At 38.8% G+C, this 19,833-nt stretch overlaps 2 protein-coding genes across 2 annotated transcripts in view; one reads left to right on the top strand and one right to left on the bottom strand.

The window, feature by feature from the left end:
- The first annotated feature begins 598 nt into the window (after nt 1-598).
- Nucleotides 599-2,998, top strand: LOC103713724. Its single transcript, XM_008800740.4, has 4 exons — nt 599-972; nt 1,054-1,146; nt 2,494-2,631; nt 2,716-2,998. Exons 1-4 carry the CDS (start codon nt 754-756, stop codon nt 2,755-2,757), a joined length of 492 nt encoding a protein of 163 aa, XP_008798962.1. The 5' UTR covers nt 599-753; the 3' UTR covers nt 2,758-2,998.
- A 2,285-nt stretch (nt 2,999-5,283) lies between these two features.
- The window catches only part of LOC103713726 (DExH-box ATP-dependent RNA helicase DExH11), a 29,150-nt gene continuing 14,600 nt past the window's right edge, over nt 5,284-19,833 (bottom strand). Inside the window, 11 exon segments of the mRNA XM_008800742.3 lie at nt 5,284-5,739; nt 5,833-5,959; nt 7,207-7,445; nt 7,875-8,089; nt 8,929-9,397; nt 12,843-12,910; nt 12,913-12,995; nt 13,754-13,863; nt 14,636-14,656; nt 14,658-14,894; nt 15,822-15,875. Of these exon segments, the coding sequence (XP_008798964.2) occupies nt 5,527-5,739; nt 5,833-5,959; nt 7,207-7,445; nt 7,875-8,089; nt 8,929-9,397; nt 12,843-12,910; nt 12,913-12,995; nt 13,754-13,863; nt 14,636-14,656; nt 14,658-14,894; nt 15,822-15,875 (1,836 nt within the window). The 3' untranslated portion in view covers nt 5,284-5,526.

Genomic DNA, 19,833 nt, shown 5'->3' on the forward strand with positions numbered 1-19,833 from the left:
GTCTATTATCAAAAAATAATTACAAGGATGGAGGATGAAATTGTTTCAGTTGATATTGTCATTTATGCAAGGACATATTTAGAGAGTTTGACTGCATCAATATGCTAATCGAAGAGAAGCTTGTGGAGAATGTCAATTATTTATATGGACGTAGAAGCCTTCCATTGATCTTATTTTTTTTATATAAAGCAAATCTCACCTACCTAATTGTTCAGACATCAAATTACTTTCAAATGACGAAACCTGTGCATCTAAGAAATTTCCAATATACGATAGGATGTTTTAGCGAGCTATTATTGTACAGTAGCACTGTAGTCGCAAAGTTTCTGTCAAAAAAAAAAAACAAAAAACTCGTCAACAAAATTAATTATTTTTATCAAGATACTGCCTTGAGATGCATGCCTGCAGTGTCAAGATTCACGCTGGATCAATCTGTGTTCCAATTCTCTCCGGACTCCAATTCCTGGTTCATTTAGAGAGGTACAGTATACACCCAAGAATTTGTCGCTGTTAGTCGGTCTCCGGATCGATGCTTGTCTCCATCACCGAAAGTGACATTCTCTCCTCGTTTTCCTTTTAACCAACAACTACCGCACCAGGTTTTGGACAAAGTTTCATCGTTTTCTGCATTTTTATTGTGTCGGCGGCCGGAGCCAGCTTCCATTTTCCAATCCTAACAAAGTCCAGTATCCGATTCTCCTTTACCCAAAAATCCACCAGCCGGCGAGAGAGAGAGAGAGAGAGAGAAGAGGTATGTCGAGGCCGGCTCGGAGCGACGCATATCTGCCACCGGAGGAGGCGGCGAAGATAGAGGCGGAGGCGCGGGAGTACTTCCAAGGGTTTGCCCCCAAGCGCCACTCCAAGCCCTCCCGGAGCGAATACTCCTCCGTCTACTCCGACGCCTTCCACCCTTCCGATCAAGATTTCATTCCCGAGATCGACAAACTCCGAGATCTCCAGGCCGATCCCCAGGTGCCTCCCCAGTCCCCTCTTTAAATTTTGCGATTTTGCTACCTTGATTGGCAGGATTTTTGTTTGCTTGCTTGTTTGCAGAGACTGGTTTGCGATGGAGGTGGAGCGGTAGAGGAATACGTGGAGACGGAGTATTACACCGAAATGAACTGCATCGACAAGAAACACCACACGGTATCTATCGATCTATTTGCTTCCTTCCTAGAATCTCTTTGTGATTTGATGTCATGACTATTTGATTGCAATGATTTGATCAGAGATTTGAAATTTTTCAAATTTTCGCAACATCTGGACAAGTCAATGGAGTTATTCATGTGATAGGCCAATTTGATGATGCTTTATTGTGTATTATATATATATTTAACATCTGTATATTATATTGTATTTGTCGATGCTTTGTTGAACATTACAAATGAGCGATATAGATGTAAATTTTACCATCGGACGCCTTGCCGCTTGTGGAGAGGGGGTGAGGGGGAGGAGAGAGGGGAGGTTGATTCTAGTTGGGAGTTTTTACGGCCCTTGCTTCTGGAGTGGGTATAGGTCAAAAGGTAAGGATTAGCCTCTCATAATCTCAATAATACATACATATCTACATACATACTCATAAAATGATATGTAATTGTGTGATCATTTAGTTCATGCCCTTCGCTTCATGTACATAGGTCTAGTGTTGTCCAAATCCATTGCAGCTTCTCTCTCTCTCTCTCCCCCCCTCCCTCCCTCCTATAGTTATTATTTACTTGTTGATTTTTTTACTTTTTTAATCTTCTAAGCAGCGAGGTTATTAGGCTAATATATACAACCATGTCATTTCACCAGTTCAAATACGCCTTATGAGGATATCTGAGTGTCAAGCAAGAGAGTTATATGGTCAGATGAGTCACATTTTTGGGCACAACAGTCCTTGTTTTTTTAAATTCTTTTTATGTTAGGCAAAAACTTCCTTACCTTAAATCTTCTCTAAAAACTCTAGACGTTGGTCGAGTGTTTGCACAGTTTACCTATAAACAGTCAACACATTTGCTGTCCTTCGTGTTTGTTGGCAGAAAATTAGTAGTCTCTCATGGTTCACATGAGTCTTTCATGGCCATGCTTAGTCATCCTGGTTCAGGGAGTTGCAATCTGCAAGCTTCTGTTCGATAAGGTTTTATTTCATTCTCTGTGTCTCCAGTTTAATTACAGAATTAATGTGCAGATCAGGATATATTACCTTGTGCTGAATGATTAAGCTACAAAATCTCTGTTTCTCGGGATTTTGATGATGAATGATCGGACATATATATCAACTGGTACCTTCATAGCTACAACTGCCTAATCCATATTGAATAACTATAAATGGCATCACAATGTATTTACTTGTATTTTGTCCATGGCATGTCTGAGCTTATTCTTGGCCATTCACCATTACTCTTCGTAGATTATGCTTTTAGCCCTTCGATTTAAAGTTGTCAAGGAACACCTTAATATTAAGTTGAAATTTCTGCCTCTCATGCTTATATTTTATTACCGGCCTTGTAGACTGGAACAGGATTCATCAAGATGGAGAAATCCAATGGGAGCTCCATTGACCTGACACCAGTCTCTCCTGCATCTGGCGGCAATATGCCTTACAAGGGAAATCCAGCAACAAACGAATGGATTCCATCTGCTGATATGGTATGACAAATTCATGACTTTCTTTTGGCGATCGTCGACCCCATCTTCGTTTTTTGAAAAACATAGCTGATTGTTTTGTTCCAGGTGGTTCCAATCTCAAGCAAGCCTAATAGAAGTGACAACTGACTTTGTTTGATCATGGATGCCTTATCGTCTAGAGATCTCTCTTCCAACAATTTGGCATGGTAGCGTATGAGTACTTGTATGTTCCCAGAAGATGCAAACACTGTGTGCGAGAGTAAGTGCAATTTTAATGGCTTGATGTACTGCAATCTTTCCGTTGACATGCAGCTCGTTTGTTTATGAAAATGCCGTCCTGATTAAAAACTCCTAATCAATAGATACGCTAGCATCAGAATTCTGTGAATCATGTCGTGTATGGTAAAGATGATCGGTTTGTTGTAGGCAAAGATTTAGGCATGGGACGTGTCTCTCTCCTTCCTATCTTAACCCAGGGAGAGTGCAATTTAACACTTCGAGATGAAGGGTGTCAGCTGGTTTTGTTGGTAAAATCGCTCGAGTGCTGGATGCCAACTATTTTTGTTTTCTGAAAAAAAAGTTTAGATCTGAAAACCACTGTCCGGGGGATGAAGATGAGACATCTTACCCGGGATGTGACACCTTACACATCGACGCCTTTGGAGTTGCTACTATTTTCGTTTCTGGATTAGCCTTGTCGGTGGAACGCACGATTCTTCTGTGTCACGCGGGGTTTGATTAAGACACTGCGATATAATCGGTTGTCGATGTCGATTAATTTTTCTGGTAATGAGATTGTTGTCCGGAATCTACGTTGGCATGAACCATTCAAAGATTTCGCCCGGCAACCGGCTGCAAAGTTGGTTTAATCAAATTATAGAACACGATCTTTATCGGTGCCGATGCCTCTCAGCATCCCATGGATGATATGCAGGAGGTAGCAAATACGCAGATTCTCACCCATATCCTCTCCCTCCCTCTTGAAGAAGCCGAGAAGAGAATGGAATCGTCATCATCCAACGAGACCCTCTTCCGGACGGCTCTCGTGACCCGTACGTCATATGCTCCCTCACCGCCGCGTCCCTCCGCTTCCTGGCTGCCCCCTACGGCCGCCACCCCCGCGCCGGGTCGGGGCCCGCCCTCCCCACGGCCCTGGCCTGGGTCCTCGTGGAGAGCCCCACCCTGTGGCTCACCCTCCTCCTCCCCCGCGGCCGCCACCGATCCCACCCCCTCTCCCTCACCATCCTGGCCCCTTACCTCCACCGCACCCTCATCTACCCCCTTAGCATCTCCATCAAGGCTGGCTTCCCCTCGTCATCGCCTTCTGCTTCAACCTCCTCAACGCCTACCTCCAGGCCCGCTCCGCCTCCCACCATGCTGAATACCCGACCATTTATTTGTTTTAGAAAAGCTCGTAGACAACTAAACCATTTTTAATGTTCCAGTGCATGTGGGGAGTCTCGTCGGCATCCGTCCCAATCCTCCTCGAAACCCTGCAGAGGAGTTTTCGTAATGAGCCCTTCAGATTGGGGGACATTCGGGGCTGTTCATATCTCCTATCATTTTTAGCTTGCTAGAAACACCTATATCTTTAAGAACAGCAGGCAGACAACGAGACTTATGTTGGAGAGGGCGCTTTTGCATACCGCTGAGGTTATATTCTTTTTTAAGGCCGAAGAGGCTGAGATAGCATGGGACACCGGATATTTTTTCTACTCACATAGGGAACCGATTGGCTTACATCATGTAGGAGCCTCCATCCCCGAACTATCTCAAGGTCAACTTCCATAGTAGTATGATGGATGGTAGCAGCAAAGGTGGACCTAGATTCATAATTCGGAGTCCAGATTGTAGGCTAGTCACAGCTGATAGAACACCGATCTTTGATATCTTAGTCCCAATAGTGGAGTTGAGGTAGCCTGAGTAAGTATTACCTGCACGAAACAAATTCTAGAAGCTAACCTCATGGCCATTGAGGGTTACTTAGCGATGGTAATGGAGTGGATCCAGAGTCAGACAAGTCTAAAGCTGCTCATGCGCTCTCACATGATATCTAGAGGATCTCGAGAGAGTGTCCCCCAAGTAGTTAGACATATCTATCATAAAGTGAACAATGTCATGCGTTAAATGGTGCTGTGAACAAACATGTTAGCCATGCTGATTGTGTTGAGCAATATTTTGTTTTGATATACTTATGCTAGATATATATAATCCATCATCTTGTCGAGACAAAAAAAATTAAAAAAAATCTTGCACGCCTGTTTCACCATTCACCAACAAAGTACGTGAGTCATAAAACACACCAACTTTCAAGGCAGCGCCAGGCTAAACCTCAAATTGGTCACTCCATCCACATCCACATCAGCAACCGCAAACTGGTTGCTGATGCTTTCTTTCAAAGTTTTTCAGAGTGAAATAATCAGAGATTGGTTGCTTCTGGTAATAATATGCGCTTTGGGTTCTTGGTCATACGTTGATCGGCTAGGCCTAAGAGAGTCACACCCACCCCACAGAAAATATATGCCTGCCTCTGCACGACAGCACACCCACCCCAACATTCTCTTTTCGGCCTGCGGCTCAACATGCTCAAATTAGATAAGAAAGCCAAGCGGTGAGGACCCATTTACTTAATGAACACAATAGATACAAAAATAATGTGGATGCACTGCCGGATAATTTTGAGCGTCAGAAAAAAATGCCTCAGCCTATGAGATTGATTAGCAATTGTACACTACATCAACGGAAACTATATGCTTACACATCTCGTCAGAAACAACAGAATTCCCTAACAAAAGAGCACATAATACCTAGTTACCTCAAGCATAAAATACAATGACTGCAGAGTGGATTTCTGTCTTGATCATCTGCAAAGTACAGAGGCAATGAAGATAAGAAATCATGAGGTTTAAAACAGATTCAAACTCCTGTGACATACAAACTAGCTGCAAAAACAATGTCACGCTTGATGGCATTAGATGCAGCCTCCATCTTTTTATGAAGTGCCGAGTTGCCCATTATTGAAGCTGCATTTTTGAATTCACGGCATGTTTCATCCAATCTCACTATGGTCCTCACAATCAGACCTTCCGGTACATCAGTAAGCTCACAAATATCTGCAAAAGGAGTTCCCTGCAACACGTGACAGAAAGAAAACATCAAGCAACATTAGCCTTTTGACTTGATGCTGAACATGGTTAATCTTTTTTCGGCAAAGACAAGAACCTTGGCCCATTCATAGACAACTTCAACAAGGCCAAACTTTAGATTGTCTCGTGCATACTCCTGAGGATCTACAGCAACTTTGAACTGCTCTTGAAGCTTCCCCAATCTAATTGCTGTGTTATACAATCTAATGCAGGCAGAATCATGAATAAGCATGCATGCAGTCATGTCAAAATATTAGACATTTGCAAGCATCAACATTGTTTTTTTCCTAAAAAAAAATAATTGTCCCACCACACAAGTGTTTAAAGAGATACTTAAACACATACATACATACATACATATATATATACATACACAAATATAACACAGACACGTGACATATTAATGGATTTCCAGCCCAACCAGCACCAACAAATAGCTCCAAGAAGCAATGGAATTTCTTACCCAATTGAATGGGGAAATGGAGCTACTAAAAAAATAGAGGTATTGAAGTACTTGGAATATGCTCATACCAAACAAAATAGAATATTATAACAAAATAAAAAATATATAATAATTTGGTTGCCAGCTGGATTAAATTTTTCCCAAATCTCTCAAACTTCTGAACAATAACCCCAAGATGTAATAATGGTCATCATCTTTTCACACAACACCAATGAATGTCAGGAGGTCTATTCAAGGATTGAATATCAATAATGAACACACTTATAAATTGTAATATCTCAAGGATATCCATCTTTTATTTTCTGAAAGATGTAGCGATATTAAGTCCTTCCTTACTACTTCATCCCATGTGATATTCGGTCTACCTTAACTCCTCTTTTCTCCTACATATATTAATCACTCCTTTGGATGCACCAATATGAAGGAGAAATTTGATACATGTAAAAGGAAAACGGGGTAGAGGTAGACCGAAAATCGCATTGGATGTAGTGAGGAAGGGATTAATATCTCTACATCTTTCAGAAAGTGTGGCCCTAAATAGAGCAGAATGGAGGAAAGAAATTTATATACCTAACCCCAACTAGTTTGAGATTAAGGCTTAATTGAGTTTTGAGGGGTTTTTTTCCCTGTCCCTTCAATTTCTTTCTTTCCCTTCAGTCAACATAGATTTGACATCACATTGGTTTTAATTACTAATCTATTTGTTGACTATTCGAGACATGCAGAAGCATGCAGAAATCAAATTTACATATCACATAGGTCCCGTCAATAGTAACCAACCAGAGGTCATTGCATGTCAAGCCCTAAATAAGCATTGCAAGAAACTTGTCCATATATAACCAAATCTGGCATATTTAAATGCTTTTATCAAACCTATGGCTGCCGATATTCCATGAAATATATTCATTCATAAAGAAAGGGATGCACAAGAATTAGAATCTCATGTAATGCAGTAAATAAGAAAATTATATAAACCAGTAAGACTACCTCTGTTTTGCATTAGCCAGCTTAGGAGTAAGAGATGGTTTGGAGGTGTTGTTCTGCTGGAAAACAAGGGCAGACATAATGGCCACAGCTTCTTCAGGTTCTAAGTCATCAAATTGGTTCTCAAACAAACACTCAGTGCATATCAACTCCTCCCCAGAGTTCATTTCGCAGGCCACCCGGCCCTTGAGTTGAACAACAAGATCAGAATCAATACAATTAATCTCCTTCAACACATCAATCTGCTCATGAAAGAAAAGGATACATGAATTAATATAAAGATTACCTGCATGAATCTGCAACTTAAAATCTGAAGTTCTAGTCACCACCAAGGGTGGCAACAGAGGCTAATAATCATAATAATAAAATACCAATTCAATTCAATTCGGATATCTGATAGGAACATCGAAACTGGAACTAAATCATTAGAATATTTGATCCTAATGGAATAATCCATATGACACTATTTAAGTATTTTTATGTATTTGAAAAACCTGGATCCCTACCCAAATCCAGATCCGAATTTATTTTAAATACAGATTCAAGACATGGTACTCTTTATAGTTTCGAATTCAGATCCTATAATTTGATCAGGGCTCAGATTTGTAATCTATGGAGGCTAAGAAGATTCAGGTTTGGGTCCATGTAAAATTCGATCCACGAATACATACCCGACCCTGAAAATCTGGCATCTGTTGAAGTGCTTCATCTGACATTTGATATTGTAAAGCATTAACTTCTGCTTTGTGCCTCTTTTGCTCCTTTAGCAACATTATGTTCTCCTTCAATTTTATGCATCCATGGCATTTGTTTTCAGCCATCCGCTGCAGTAGCCCATTATATGCATGGTACCTCTCCACAAGATCCATGTCTTTCAGCTTGAGATCTGAAGTTGCATCCAGAAACATAAACTTTTAAAGAAAGAGGTAGGTAAAGAAAGAAAGTGAGCCAGCAAAATAGCATTTTAGCATCAAAATATCAGTAGTCCCTTGCAATCTCATTTCTAATTAGATGGAACTACATCTATTCTTGCCATACTACACGAGCTCAATGCCTTAATCATCTCTAGAAAAGGAAATTTGTGCGGCTCATCCTGTGTAAGCAGTTACAGCCAAAGCACAATTTAACTTCATGTGCATCCTGTAAAACTAAGATGGCATTTGCTAAGTAATGTTACATAAAGAAAAGAAGGAAATAACCCATGAAGCACAAGAGCATGCATGTAAGAAATCCTTGGCTTCCTGTATTCTGACCTATGACATATCATGTCAAAACTAGCAGCATACAACCAATTAAGTGAAGTCAAAGATGAAAAGGAACAAAATAAAATTCATAACTTCGATTAATATGCAAGAAATATTAGTTACCTCAGGAGAAAAGGGCAAGAAAACAGTCCATAAAACTTTGCAGCGTCAGACCATTCAAATTATAATGGATTTTCCACAGGTTTCTGGCAGCAGGATAAATAGGCATGATAATATATCTGATATATCTAAGTTGTACAAATGAGTCATCCAACAGTTGCATAAATTAATTTGGTGCATTTTGTGAGGTCACAGTATTGTCCTTGGATGAAACCAAATATCGGAATATTGTTGAAATCATGCAGTTGATGAAAGCAACACGGCACATAGAAAGCATCCAAAAATAACATATATTTACAAACACAAATCTTGTATCCATCCCTTTCCAAATTGATTTATCAAGCTGACAAAAGATTCATACCTTTTACTGCATCCAGTGCAGGAGGATATCTACTTCCTCTGGGTTTCCGTTCTAGCAGCTGTTGAACAGTTTTTGAGTAAGCAATCTGGCTGGGATCCTCAAGAAGACGCACTTGATCAATCTTTATTTTGCAGTCACAGATACTCATAAAGTCCTTATTTTCTATTGCTATAACTTCATAGCTCATCCCAGCAGCACAGCCACAATATGGCAACTTTATATTTATTACACCAGATCCTCTACGAGAACTAACGGATGAAAAGTACTCTTCATCCATGCCACGTTTTCCTTTAGGAGCAATAAAATAACCTTGGTGAAAATTGCCACTTTCTTTCTCTTGCAGTTTATTTGAAGAAACTGATGGAGTTTGCGTAGATGAAGCAACATCTGCCACCAATACTAAAACTATATATTGTTTGTTTGTAGCAGAAGGAGTTTTCAGGACGACTCCGAGTAAGTGATCTTCAGCCTATTAATCCATTCAAACAATAAGGATAATGCTTAAGCTATTGGAACTTTGGACTATGAAGCAGTCATCAGAACAGATTTGCATATGCTTGATGAAAATGAAAATGTTTAATTCGTCGGTTCAATGCCCGTAATTATTGGTTGAGAACATAAAAAAAAAAAAAACAGGGACATCAAAAGAGAAACGACATGCCATGCCATATGATAAAAACAATCTATATGATAATCTACACTTGGAGCACCAACGAGCATTTGTAGAAAGTCCAATGAGGTAATTCTCTTCTCAAAACCATTTAAAAGAAACTACTGAACAAGATAAATTGGCATCTTGTCAAGCTCCTTGTATGAGTTGGAGAGTTTACATTTACATAATGATGATCCAACTAGGTGAATTCATCAAAACTACATAAGCCTTCAGCTACTCAAACATAAATATGTGAATGCATCTTCCTTTTCCCTGTCTTTCTTTTTCTTTAACATTATTAATTTGTTTTCCATTGTACTGACTTAACATTGTCCAAGCCCAATTGATCATGCTTGAGCTAAAAATCTACTGATGATCTAATGCAACTGGTTGTTAGATACTGTGTCTCAACTTTTGAGTTTTTGACCTTTCTATGAAGCTTTACATTATGCATCATTCGTATGTGCTCAAACTGAAGACCATTGGCCACTCACTTTACCTCATTAACTACTGCTTTTGATATGCTTGGTCACTGCAGTGGCTACATTTCCGATGTCATTATTTCAAAGTCCAAGATTTCCTCTTTTCATTTTGAAAAGCAGTTAAGAGTTGATAATGTTAAAAGGTATAACCACGTTTCACTTTCATCAAGAAGGTGAGGAAAGGGGAGAAGAAAAAGGCAAATAAATTAGCATAACTCAATTCCTACAGCCAGGCATGCAAAATAACACTCTCCAAGCAAAAAGTGACACTTGAACTATAAACAAGTAGTAGAGATAATACACTCCCAAATTTCTACTAAATTTAAAGAACAAATTTGGATTTGTTCTTTTGTTATTTTTTCCTTTTAAAATTTCTTATCAAATAGCACATGGAGAAACCTTCTGCTACAACATGAAAGAAGGATACAAATCCAAGGCCTTATTGATGTGTACCCAGCTTGCAGAGAAGAAAGATAAGCAACCTCCAGAAGTGGCAACCATAAAGACTGAGTGAGGGTTCTATCAAGAATCCAACCATCAACCATTTGGTTCTCTAAGAGGCGGACTAAGCATTTGCCTCAGCTTCTTTCATAACTCTAGGCAAATTGGTAAGGATTGTTGCATAAATGAAAGTCCAAACAAAAGCTCCTAACTTTATGGAGAACCACATGATTCTCAAACTTTGTTGCACAAAGCATCCACACAAGTAAGAAGCATAGATGAACCTCACAAAAAATAATTAGATCCTATCGCCCCTCACCACAATAATGTAAGTCCAATGTTTGAATAACAGAATAGACTTTGCAAATGTCCTCTATTTGATAGAAAAGAGTTTGGTATCTTCTTCGATGGTATAGCATTATGTCACATTGGGAAAGAAACATCTATTGTTTCCGGGCCTATCATTTTTCTTAAGGGAAGCATGTAGAAAGACAAGATTTGCAAAACAGCTAGTCAGTAAGGAAGACGACATTCTATTAAATGGTCAAGATGGAACAGGGGACCATCCTAGCATGTATGGAGCACTAGGCTTGCTGGATGTTGCAGGACAATATAGAAGTTTGTAATCAATAACACATTACCTTTGTCTAGATGGTTCCAAAAGTTTTAACCCATGACAATCACAAATAGTTATCTTAGGCAGGTCTACACACTTGGTCACTTCTTCAGAAAGACGTGTTAGAACATAAGGTCATCGCAAGGACCACCAAACTGTTCCAAACAGGGCAATTCAGGATGTACTAAGCCAGACCAAATGGCTACCAACATGGTTTGGCTAGTCGATCCGGTCCCTCCCTTTTTTTTTATGAAAACCCCTCTGCCCTTCTAATCCTCTCCCCCTCTCTCGATTCCTCTCTCCTTCTCTCCCTCTCTCCTGGTCTCTCGATTCACCTCTCACCCCCCCCCTCAATCTTGATTCTACTCTTGGGAGCTTCCTCTTCCCTTGCACCTTTCTCTCGATGCTCCACCTCCATTGACAATTCTGCAACAATGATGGTTTCGAAGTATGCCTCTCTCTCTCCCCCCTCTCTCCCTCTATCAATTCTACTCTCAGGAGTTTCCTCTCTCGCGCCTCTCGATGTTCCGCCACCGCCGATGACTCTGCAACAACAATGCCCGCTAGGGTTATGTCCACGACGACGAGGTATATCTCTCTCTCCCCCCATTCCCCCGCTCCCCCTTCCTGCTAGGGTGCAAATGAGCTGAGAAGCTGGCGAGTTGCTCAAGCTTGACTTAGGTCCAAGCTCAACTTGACTCAATTATTTTTGAGCTCGAGTAGCAAAATACTAGACTCAAAAGCTCGTGAGCCTAATCGAGTATATATATATTTTAAAATATTATAGTTTATTTATAATATATATTATTAATTTAATATTTAAAATATAACATTACATCATATTTTGTTTTAACTATTTTTTTAATTATAATCAAAGCTCGAGTTCGAGCTTAAGTATGGCTCGATTGATATTCGAGTCGAGTTGATCTCAAGCATCGCTTTTTTTATCAAGTCGAATTCGAGCTTGGATATTGAGGCTCGATCGATCTCGAGTCGAGTTTCGAGCTCGAGCATTTTGAATGGAAGTCGAGCTCAAGCCTTTAGCTACTCGACTTGGCTCGACTTGATTGTACCCCTACCTCTCACTGCTCCCCCCTCTCCCACTCCCTCCCCCTGGTTCCATACACAGCTCGGTATGGTATGTATCAGCACCGTACCAAACCAATCACCAGCCAGTATGTCCTCCGGTATCGATTTGGCAAACCTTATCATCGTTTATAGATTTGTCAATTTTTTAGAACCCATTCTCCAAGATGAAGATGATGCTTGTCATAGTCACCAAAACCGTATTCATCCCTGGTCTTTCAAAGTACAATGATGACTCTTTGTAGCCTGAAGGATAATCTGAACCAATTTACTTAATGGGAAATAGGTCCTCTCTTCTTCAAAATCCCCAGCAACTGCTGTGGGTTTCTTCTCCAGCTTGTAGCATACTTTCCAGGCACTAGATAAAACAAGATAAACCTTTGTTTCTCTTCAGTTAACAACATGTTGCAAATTTTTGAACAAACGAGATTTTAGTCATAAAACAGGGAAGTCACTGGAAACGTCATGATGATAATGGGAATCAAAGTTGAAGGATATAACAGTTTCAATTTTGTTAAGGGACAGCATATGACATACCTCTGTCTCTACATGGATTGGGTGAAATTTTCTTCTTTCATGGAAATGAAATAGATTGAAATGCTTCATGACAGAGAAAGAATTGCATGAAATAACTTACTGACTGTGATTTGACAACCACCACTCTTCCAGGTGAAAGAAATTGCAGAGCAGAGTGCGACTGCATAGGGCCTGTGCTATATGTTCTCTGTGTGACTCTGCTTCTGATGCCATCTCATAATATTCTTCAATAGCAGGTTCGCCCTTTATACATCTGACACATAAACAGTAATGCTTGGAAAGACTATATTATGGAAGTATAATCATAATAAGATTAGTAAAACCATAACAGCCATTTATTGAACACAGGATATCATATCCCATTCAAAAAATTTTAACAATATATGTTTAGGGTGACCTAATTCAACCATCTTAGGATATTTCATAGTACTTCACTGTATGCATGTCTGAAATTATACAACACTATATACGTATATGAATCATAATTATACAATACAAATATTATTAGCAACAAGATAGACCAGATTTGTATTCTTTAGATTCCCAGGCATATTTCTGTGGCAACTTTACCTGCATTCGGTGCTTCTTAACTCACATTCTCTATAGACCAAATGCATTAGAGACAAACAAATCTATTACCATGGTGACTGAAAGGATGCATGGTTAAAGCATACAGTTATCCATATGAAAAAAGGGTCTTACATAAAAGATGAAAAGACATTCAGTTATGTATAACAAATAAAATAAGAGAACAGCTAAAAGAATCCGAGATGAGATGTTGAAATAAGTACAAACAGAACAAGTTCAACAGTGATCCGTCGTTAAGCATAACAGATATAAAGCATGCTGTACTTTTCAGAATTTTAAATCCTAGTTTAAAAACTTCTCTTCCACTAACAATTTGGTGCATTTGGTCAAATAGCATATTTGGTTCTGCCAAGTCTAAGTTTAACTCCCAAACAGAAATGATTGACATCCTAATCAAAAGTACATCACAGAATCTTAACTTACTCAATACTTTTAGTAGTTTGACGTAGCTTTTGCAAAAGAAGCCTTTCTTTTTCCGGCAAGTTCTTCTGAGCATGAAACTCAGCAAAACTTCTCTTCAGCATGTCTTCTACCTGCACCAACCATCATGACAATTGCATTTTACACCACGTTTGATTGCTCTATCTATGATAGCATGTTGTTTTGATAGCTGATTTTTATTGGTGTAAAATTTTCTTCATATCATAGTAAATTAGGTAAAATATGAATAAAGGAACAGCAAAGAAGGTAATGGACAAAGGTCATCTCAATCCAACATACAGCAAGCCATCCTTCTCTTACTGGGACGCTGCTCAAGCATTGAGAAATCTTAACTGGGAGAAAATAATTCTCTCTAATGGAATATCTTTAGCCACTCTTCTCTGACAGACTTGTTTTTATTTCTATAGCTCTTGCTTAATTAGAATTTCATGCAAACTGGACAGAATTAACAAAGATTAATAGGACAGGATACTAGAGAGGCAATCCTCATGGCACATGATTGGCAGCAACAAATTACTTAACAATTTAACCTTCTGTGCAAACTGCCCTATGGGCATTAAGACTAGTTATTCACCCAATCAATGAGGCAATACACCCCAACATGTCCCCTCTAGTACCAAGCAAAACAAGCATAATTGCTTAAGTAACCAAACAGTAGGATTTTCAACTTCAACCCAAAAATTAGGAATACAAGTGTCCACGACTACATATTGACTTATGCCTGAGTGCCTAGACAACATTCTCATAGCTTGACTTACCATCTAGTCATTAATAATGGTAAGAAATCATGTCTTGGCTTGATGTTTTATTTGGATAAAAAAATGCACAGAAAGTTCAACAACATCATTCTAAGTTTTATAGTACCTTTAATTCTTCAACACGAAGGAAGATGCATAATCATGGTATAAGTCAATCTAAACTGAGATTCAAGTCTAGTTGGTTTTCCAACCATCACATGCTTCAAATCACTCTCCTCTGGAATTTCATCACGACACATAACAATAACTGTACCAATCTTATCCAGTCCTCTCCTGCCAGCACGTCCAGCCATTTGAATATATTCCCCAGGAAGCAACTTTCTGAATTCCTTGCCATCAAACTTTCTCAATGCATCAAAGACAACCTATTAAATTTTGAGAACAACAATTAGGTTACAGCTGCATTACCATTTCTCACAATATTATGTTTACGAAGACAAACAAAGACAAATCTATTGACATGAAAACTATAAAACAACACACTTGCATTTCAGAACAGTCTGTCCATAAGAGTGAAACAATGTGGACATCTCCATTCATGAATGGCATCATAAAGGAGTAGTGAGAGTATCTTTATTAAAATAAGCCTTAATATAAACAAATTAATTTGGATTCTTCCAGTTATTGCATTGTGAAGCAAACATAAGAAGCATTAAGCAGATGCAAAGGCAAACAGAAACAATAATTCACTGTTGTTTGCCCTGTTGCTTTTTAATGAAAGTATGTTAATCTAAAACAGCCAAAGTTAATGACTACTACCTCAGGAAAGAGTTAGCCATGCTCTACCTAGATATTTCTTATGTTCTTTTAATACCATACTGCAGATAACTAACATGATCATTTACCACCAAATTTGCAATGGAAACTACAAGATGGACAAGTACATGAAGTTTAAATCTAGTAGAGGTGTTCAGTTAAACCACTGATTAAGCATTAAACTAGTTTTCCCAACATACGAAGTACAAAAAAAAAAAAAACAGGGAGATCAGATAATTCAATGGAAGAGAAACATTGTTTCGTGAAATGACACCTTTTCCAAATAATCATAACAAATGCTCCATAGTACCACTAGCAAGATGACAAGATGAGCATTACGCTAGTACCTTCCAATTTATAGTTTTGTTTCTTTTTCTTTGAGAGAACTCCATTAATTTTTTTCTTTCAATCTCAAATAATTGCCCAGCTGATAATAAATGGATACCTACTTAATCTAGTAATGCCACAAAAGATGACAGAAAGAATGAAGAACTAACCCCTATCAAAACCAATAAATATTTAACAGGAAAACTTACCGTTCTTGCTGGGGCATTAACTCCCATTGCAAATGTTTCAGTGGAGAATAACACCTGTATAAATGTCAAATAAACAGAAAGATTATTGATGGCCAACCAGTAGTCACACAAACAAAATTAACTCTTAGCAACAAGATATAACAAACTAAATAAAGCAAAATAAGAAATTATACTGTATCCGTAAATACATTAATTCGAGAAAATTTCATACAGAAGAGACCAAAAAAGTGATGCAGCAGTAAACTAATTTCTTTGCTTAATTCTTCCGTTAGCAAGTCTCATATTCCATGCTACTTGTGTTTGTAAATGATGTAGTATTGAATGAGAATAGAAGGTTGATACTTTTCAGAGAAGCAGCTTAACATACATCAATTACTAGAAAGGATTCAACCACGAGAACTTGTGGAGAATCTGTCCCTTTGTGAAGAATATTAAAATGCAAAATCTCTATGATGACAACAACGATGACGACAACAATGACAATAGTAATATAATAAATAAATGCTTGATAATTTGTTTAAGGAAGACCAAGCATACAAGGGCTAAACTTGGCCTAAAAAGGCTTATCAATAAACTGAAGCAAAACAAAATAGATAATTGCAATTTTTGGAGGGAGAAAACAAAATAAGGCTCGATTAAAATCAAAAACAAAGAGACTCGACCAAGTGATTACAATTAAATCCATTGTTTACAGCAATCATGAGATAATGCTGAATACCAGCAGATTACTTGCAGTGAGCAAAACATTGACGTCAAAAGGGCTTCCCGTACATGTACATGTCCCCAGTTAAACAAAGATGAGAATCAGTATGTAAATGTCATATAAGCAGGTCCGATATGAGAATGTCAGATAGCATGAATAAAAGAGCTATCTGAAAAAAAATGAAACAAACAGATGTAGTCATGTGCAACAAAGACCAGACAAATCTGACAGAGATGAAACCCGTCTGTGGGTGGGTATACTCTTAAATTATGGTCTTACACCATTTTGACAATAGATGCATGGAAGAACTTGACCAAGAAATAAATTCAACATAAGGCAACATCAAATGCATAATAATTTACTTATTAATACTATTTAAATACACAAATATATAAAACTCTAAATTACAAGGACTACTAATCATTAGCATGTAGCAACCACTATAATGGGGCCATCACAAGCTCTTAAATCTCATGGCATGTCCCTGTACCAGTACAGCATAAGACACAGTACACCATCCATAACACTCATGGTTCGCTAAACCAAACGATATCCCCATGCCATTATGGGTCAATATAGGGTGTGATACAGGGTCGATAGTCATGGTTCACCATACCCAAGGTAGGTTGAACTGGTCCCGAGCCCTGTATCGTCAGCCACCAGTTCGATATGGTACCAATTTGGTATCGTACCGATACTCGATATAGCTAAGGGTGCCGATTCTGAACAGGTACGCAATTTTTTTCAAAGTTTTTTTTATATTTAATGATGCTTTATAAAGATTTTGATAGAGATTTTGAGTGATTTAAATATTAATTTGATGTTTTTGAGGTGTTTTGATGTTCTTTCATGTGTTGTTTCTTTTTCATGCCTTTTATTTACCAAATGACTACAATTTCAATGATAAATGTAATTAAAGTACATAAATCATTATATTCATAAAGAAAATCATTAAAAACAAAATATAAAGTTACTTTAAGTACATATCGATATCTAAAATCTCGTGGAGTAGCCATATCTCTCGTAGATGTCGGGGTCATCTTTGTATGCAAGAGGTTCGGCCCAATTTTTTTATCTACATGGCCCTCCGGTCCTATAAGCTCGTCAGGCCGCCATAAAATACGTAGCCTAGACAGTCCCTATATGTGCTATGGATGACAGTGTCGCTCTGCGAGAAGTATCTACCTGATATTGTGGTTGTGGAGCAACCCATCCGAATAGGCCGACAACCAATTCCGACCCGTAAGGTGCTTCAAGCTCTGTAGGATAATAGCCTCTAGAGGATGGCATGTATGAAACACCATATCCATAAGAGAAATAGCTGACCTGTAGGTAATAAGATCCAGTATAGGATTCTAAACTTGATAGTCGAGGAATCCTACCTCACATGATATATCATCTGCAACAACCTTGTATCCACCACGACCTCGAAGAACCTATCTTCTGTATGCAATCATATCCTTACGGTCTCTCGATCGTGCAACGTGGCCCCTATCCTGCGGGCATGAGTGAACTAGAACTCTCTAGTAAATCGAAGACCACCCTCGCATTGTCAGCTATTCACGGTGGTCTAACATCCTCCTTGGGCATCAGATGCATCATCATTGCTACTCCTATATGATTGTGAGGGCTCCCTGTTATTTGAATCTACCTTCTCCACTCTCTCCCCAATAGGGCCTTGCCTTTGCTTTTCTTCCCAACTGCTTTCCTTCCTGCCTTGCCTCGCTCTGCTGCAAGGATCAACCTTGCCCTCCTGACTAATTAGACCGGATAGCATGGTGGCCTTGTTTGAGCATCTCTTGATTAAAGTGCTGGAAGGATGTCTCGGATATGGAATCATATAACAATGGGCTCCCCACTAACCTCTCTGTCTAATCTACTAGATGTGAGCATAAGATGTTATATTATGTCCATTGCTCTGCATCCATCCTAGCCTTGTTGGCTACAATGCTAGCTTGTCATGGAGGCTATCCTGGCTTGTCGAGCTCTAGCTGCCGCTACTGGCTCTCAAGCCAACCAATCATTGGATCCTCATCATCTTGGAAAAAATTGTTGTGGAGCGGATCATTATACTTCAGCTCCACTGCTGTTCGATGCACTTAAACCTCTCTTATCCTTGACCAGCATGGTATCAATCGACTGTTGCTCCACGTCCTGCTAGGGAAGGCATGTGGATCAAGATTGTAGATAGTGTCCCTTTATAGGAGTTCTTGTGGTCCCTACTGTCGAAAACTCCCAATGTAGGTGCTATGCTCCTCCCACCTCTACTGACGGTCTCCCTGACTAAGGAGATCCTCCAGAACTCCGACCTGCATGCCCCAGAATCAAAGCCTGACTTGTATTATAAGGATCCAAACCGAGCCTTATACTCGGCCACCTCCTCTAGCTGCCATTGGTCATCCAAGCTCGCTTGGATGGCGGCCTCGATCTATGCCACCTCGTCATATGGAACGAAGCCCTTTGACAGTTTGGAGTGATAGGAAGGTAGCTCTGTTGCACGACAATCCATCTTCATTCTCTTCTGGGCAGCTCTCTCCTTCGTTGCTTTGAAACAATAAAGTGCTTCTTCATCAGCTGCCGAACTTTTGGAGGCATTTCCGAAAATCGATATATCAATGTAACCACAAGCAAGATGCTGCTCTAGCATAATTACCCCATCCCTTTTGAACTCTATGTCACACCAATTGCATCTCTAGTGGTGTTGGCCCGAGAGCATGAAACCATGATCTCAGCGGATGTTATGCTTCGACTCTTTCCTAGATGGATCTATTTCTACAAGTGAATTGAACACATGTCAATTTTTTTTTTTTATGTTAACTGATATTTAGGTTATTAACTACATGTAATGCTAATTCTTATATTTTTTCACTTAAATAATTTTAATTATTTTTTACAGTAATCCAATATTTAACTAAAATTATCTAGATATTTTATTTTAATTCAGAAAATGCAGAACCATAATAGGAATGCTGCATTTATTATTATTTCAACATATCATTATTTAAATATTTTTTTGAAAAGTAGTAAAATTTCAATGTGCTGAGAAAAAATATGTTTTCTACTTCAGAAAATACTTTTAAATTACCTATACATAGTACAGATTTTCCATAATTCCTTATATTATTTTTTTAAGTTAGAAATAATTATTAAATATAAATAATTCATAAAATAATTTTGAGCTTAGATCCATGCAGTATCCTACATGCCACAGCCCGTGGGTATGCATGGAAGGCTACTTTTTTGTGAATTTTATTCAAATTTGGGCTTGTCTTTATTCACATGATCGAGTCCAAACTTAAATAAAATGAT

The sequence above is a fragment of the Phoenix dactylifera genome, chromosome 12 (assembly GCF_009389715.1).
Source record: "Phoenix dactylifera cultivar Barhee BC4 chromosome 12, palm_55x_up_171113_PBpolish2nd_filt_p, whole genome shotgun sequence".
NCBI lineage: Eukaryota > Viridiplantae > Streptophyta > Magnoliopsida > Arecales > Arecaceae > Phoenix > Phoenix dactylifera.

Excerpts from the sequence above, each read along its gene's own strand:
- LOC103713724 (XM_008800740.4), top strand. The coding sequence starts at position 754 with ATGTCGAGGCCGGCTCGGAGCGACGCATATCTGCCACCGGAGGAGGCG. Across the intron at positions 973-1,053 it reads ATCTCCAGGCCGATCCCCAG|AGACTGGTTTGCGATGGAGG; the intron begins GTGCCTCCCCAG and ends GCTTGTTTGCAG. Across the intron at positions 2,632-2,715 it reads GGATTCCATCTGCTGATATG|GTGGTTCCAATCTCAAGCAA; the intron begins GTATGACAAATT and ends GTTTTGTTCCAG.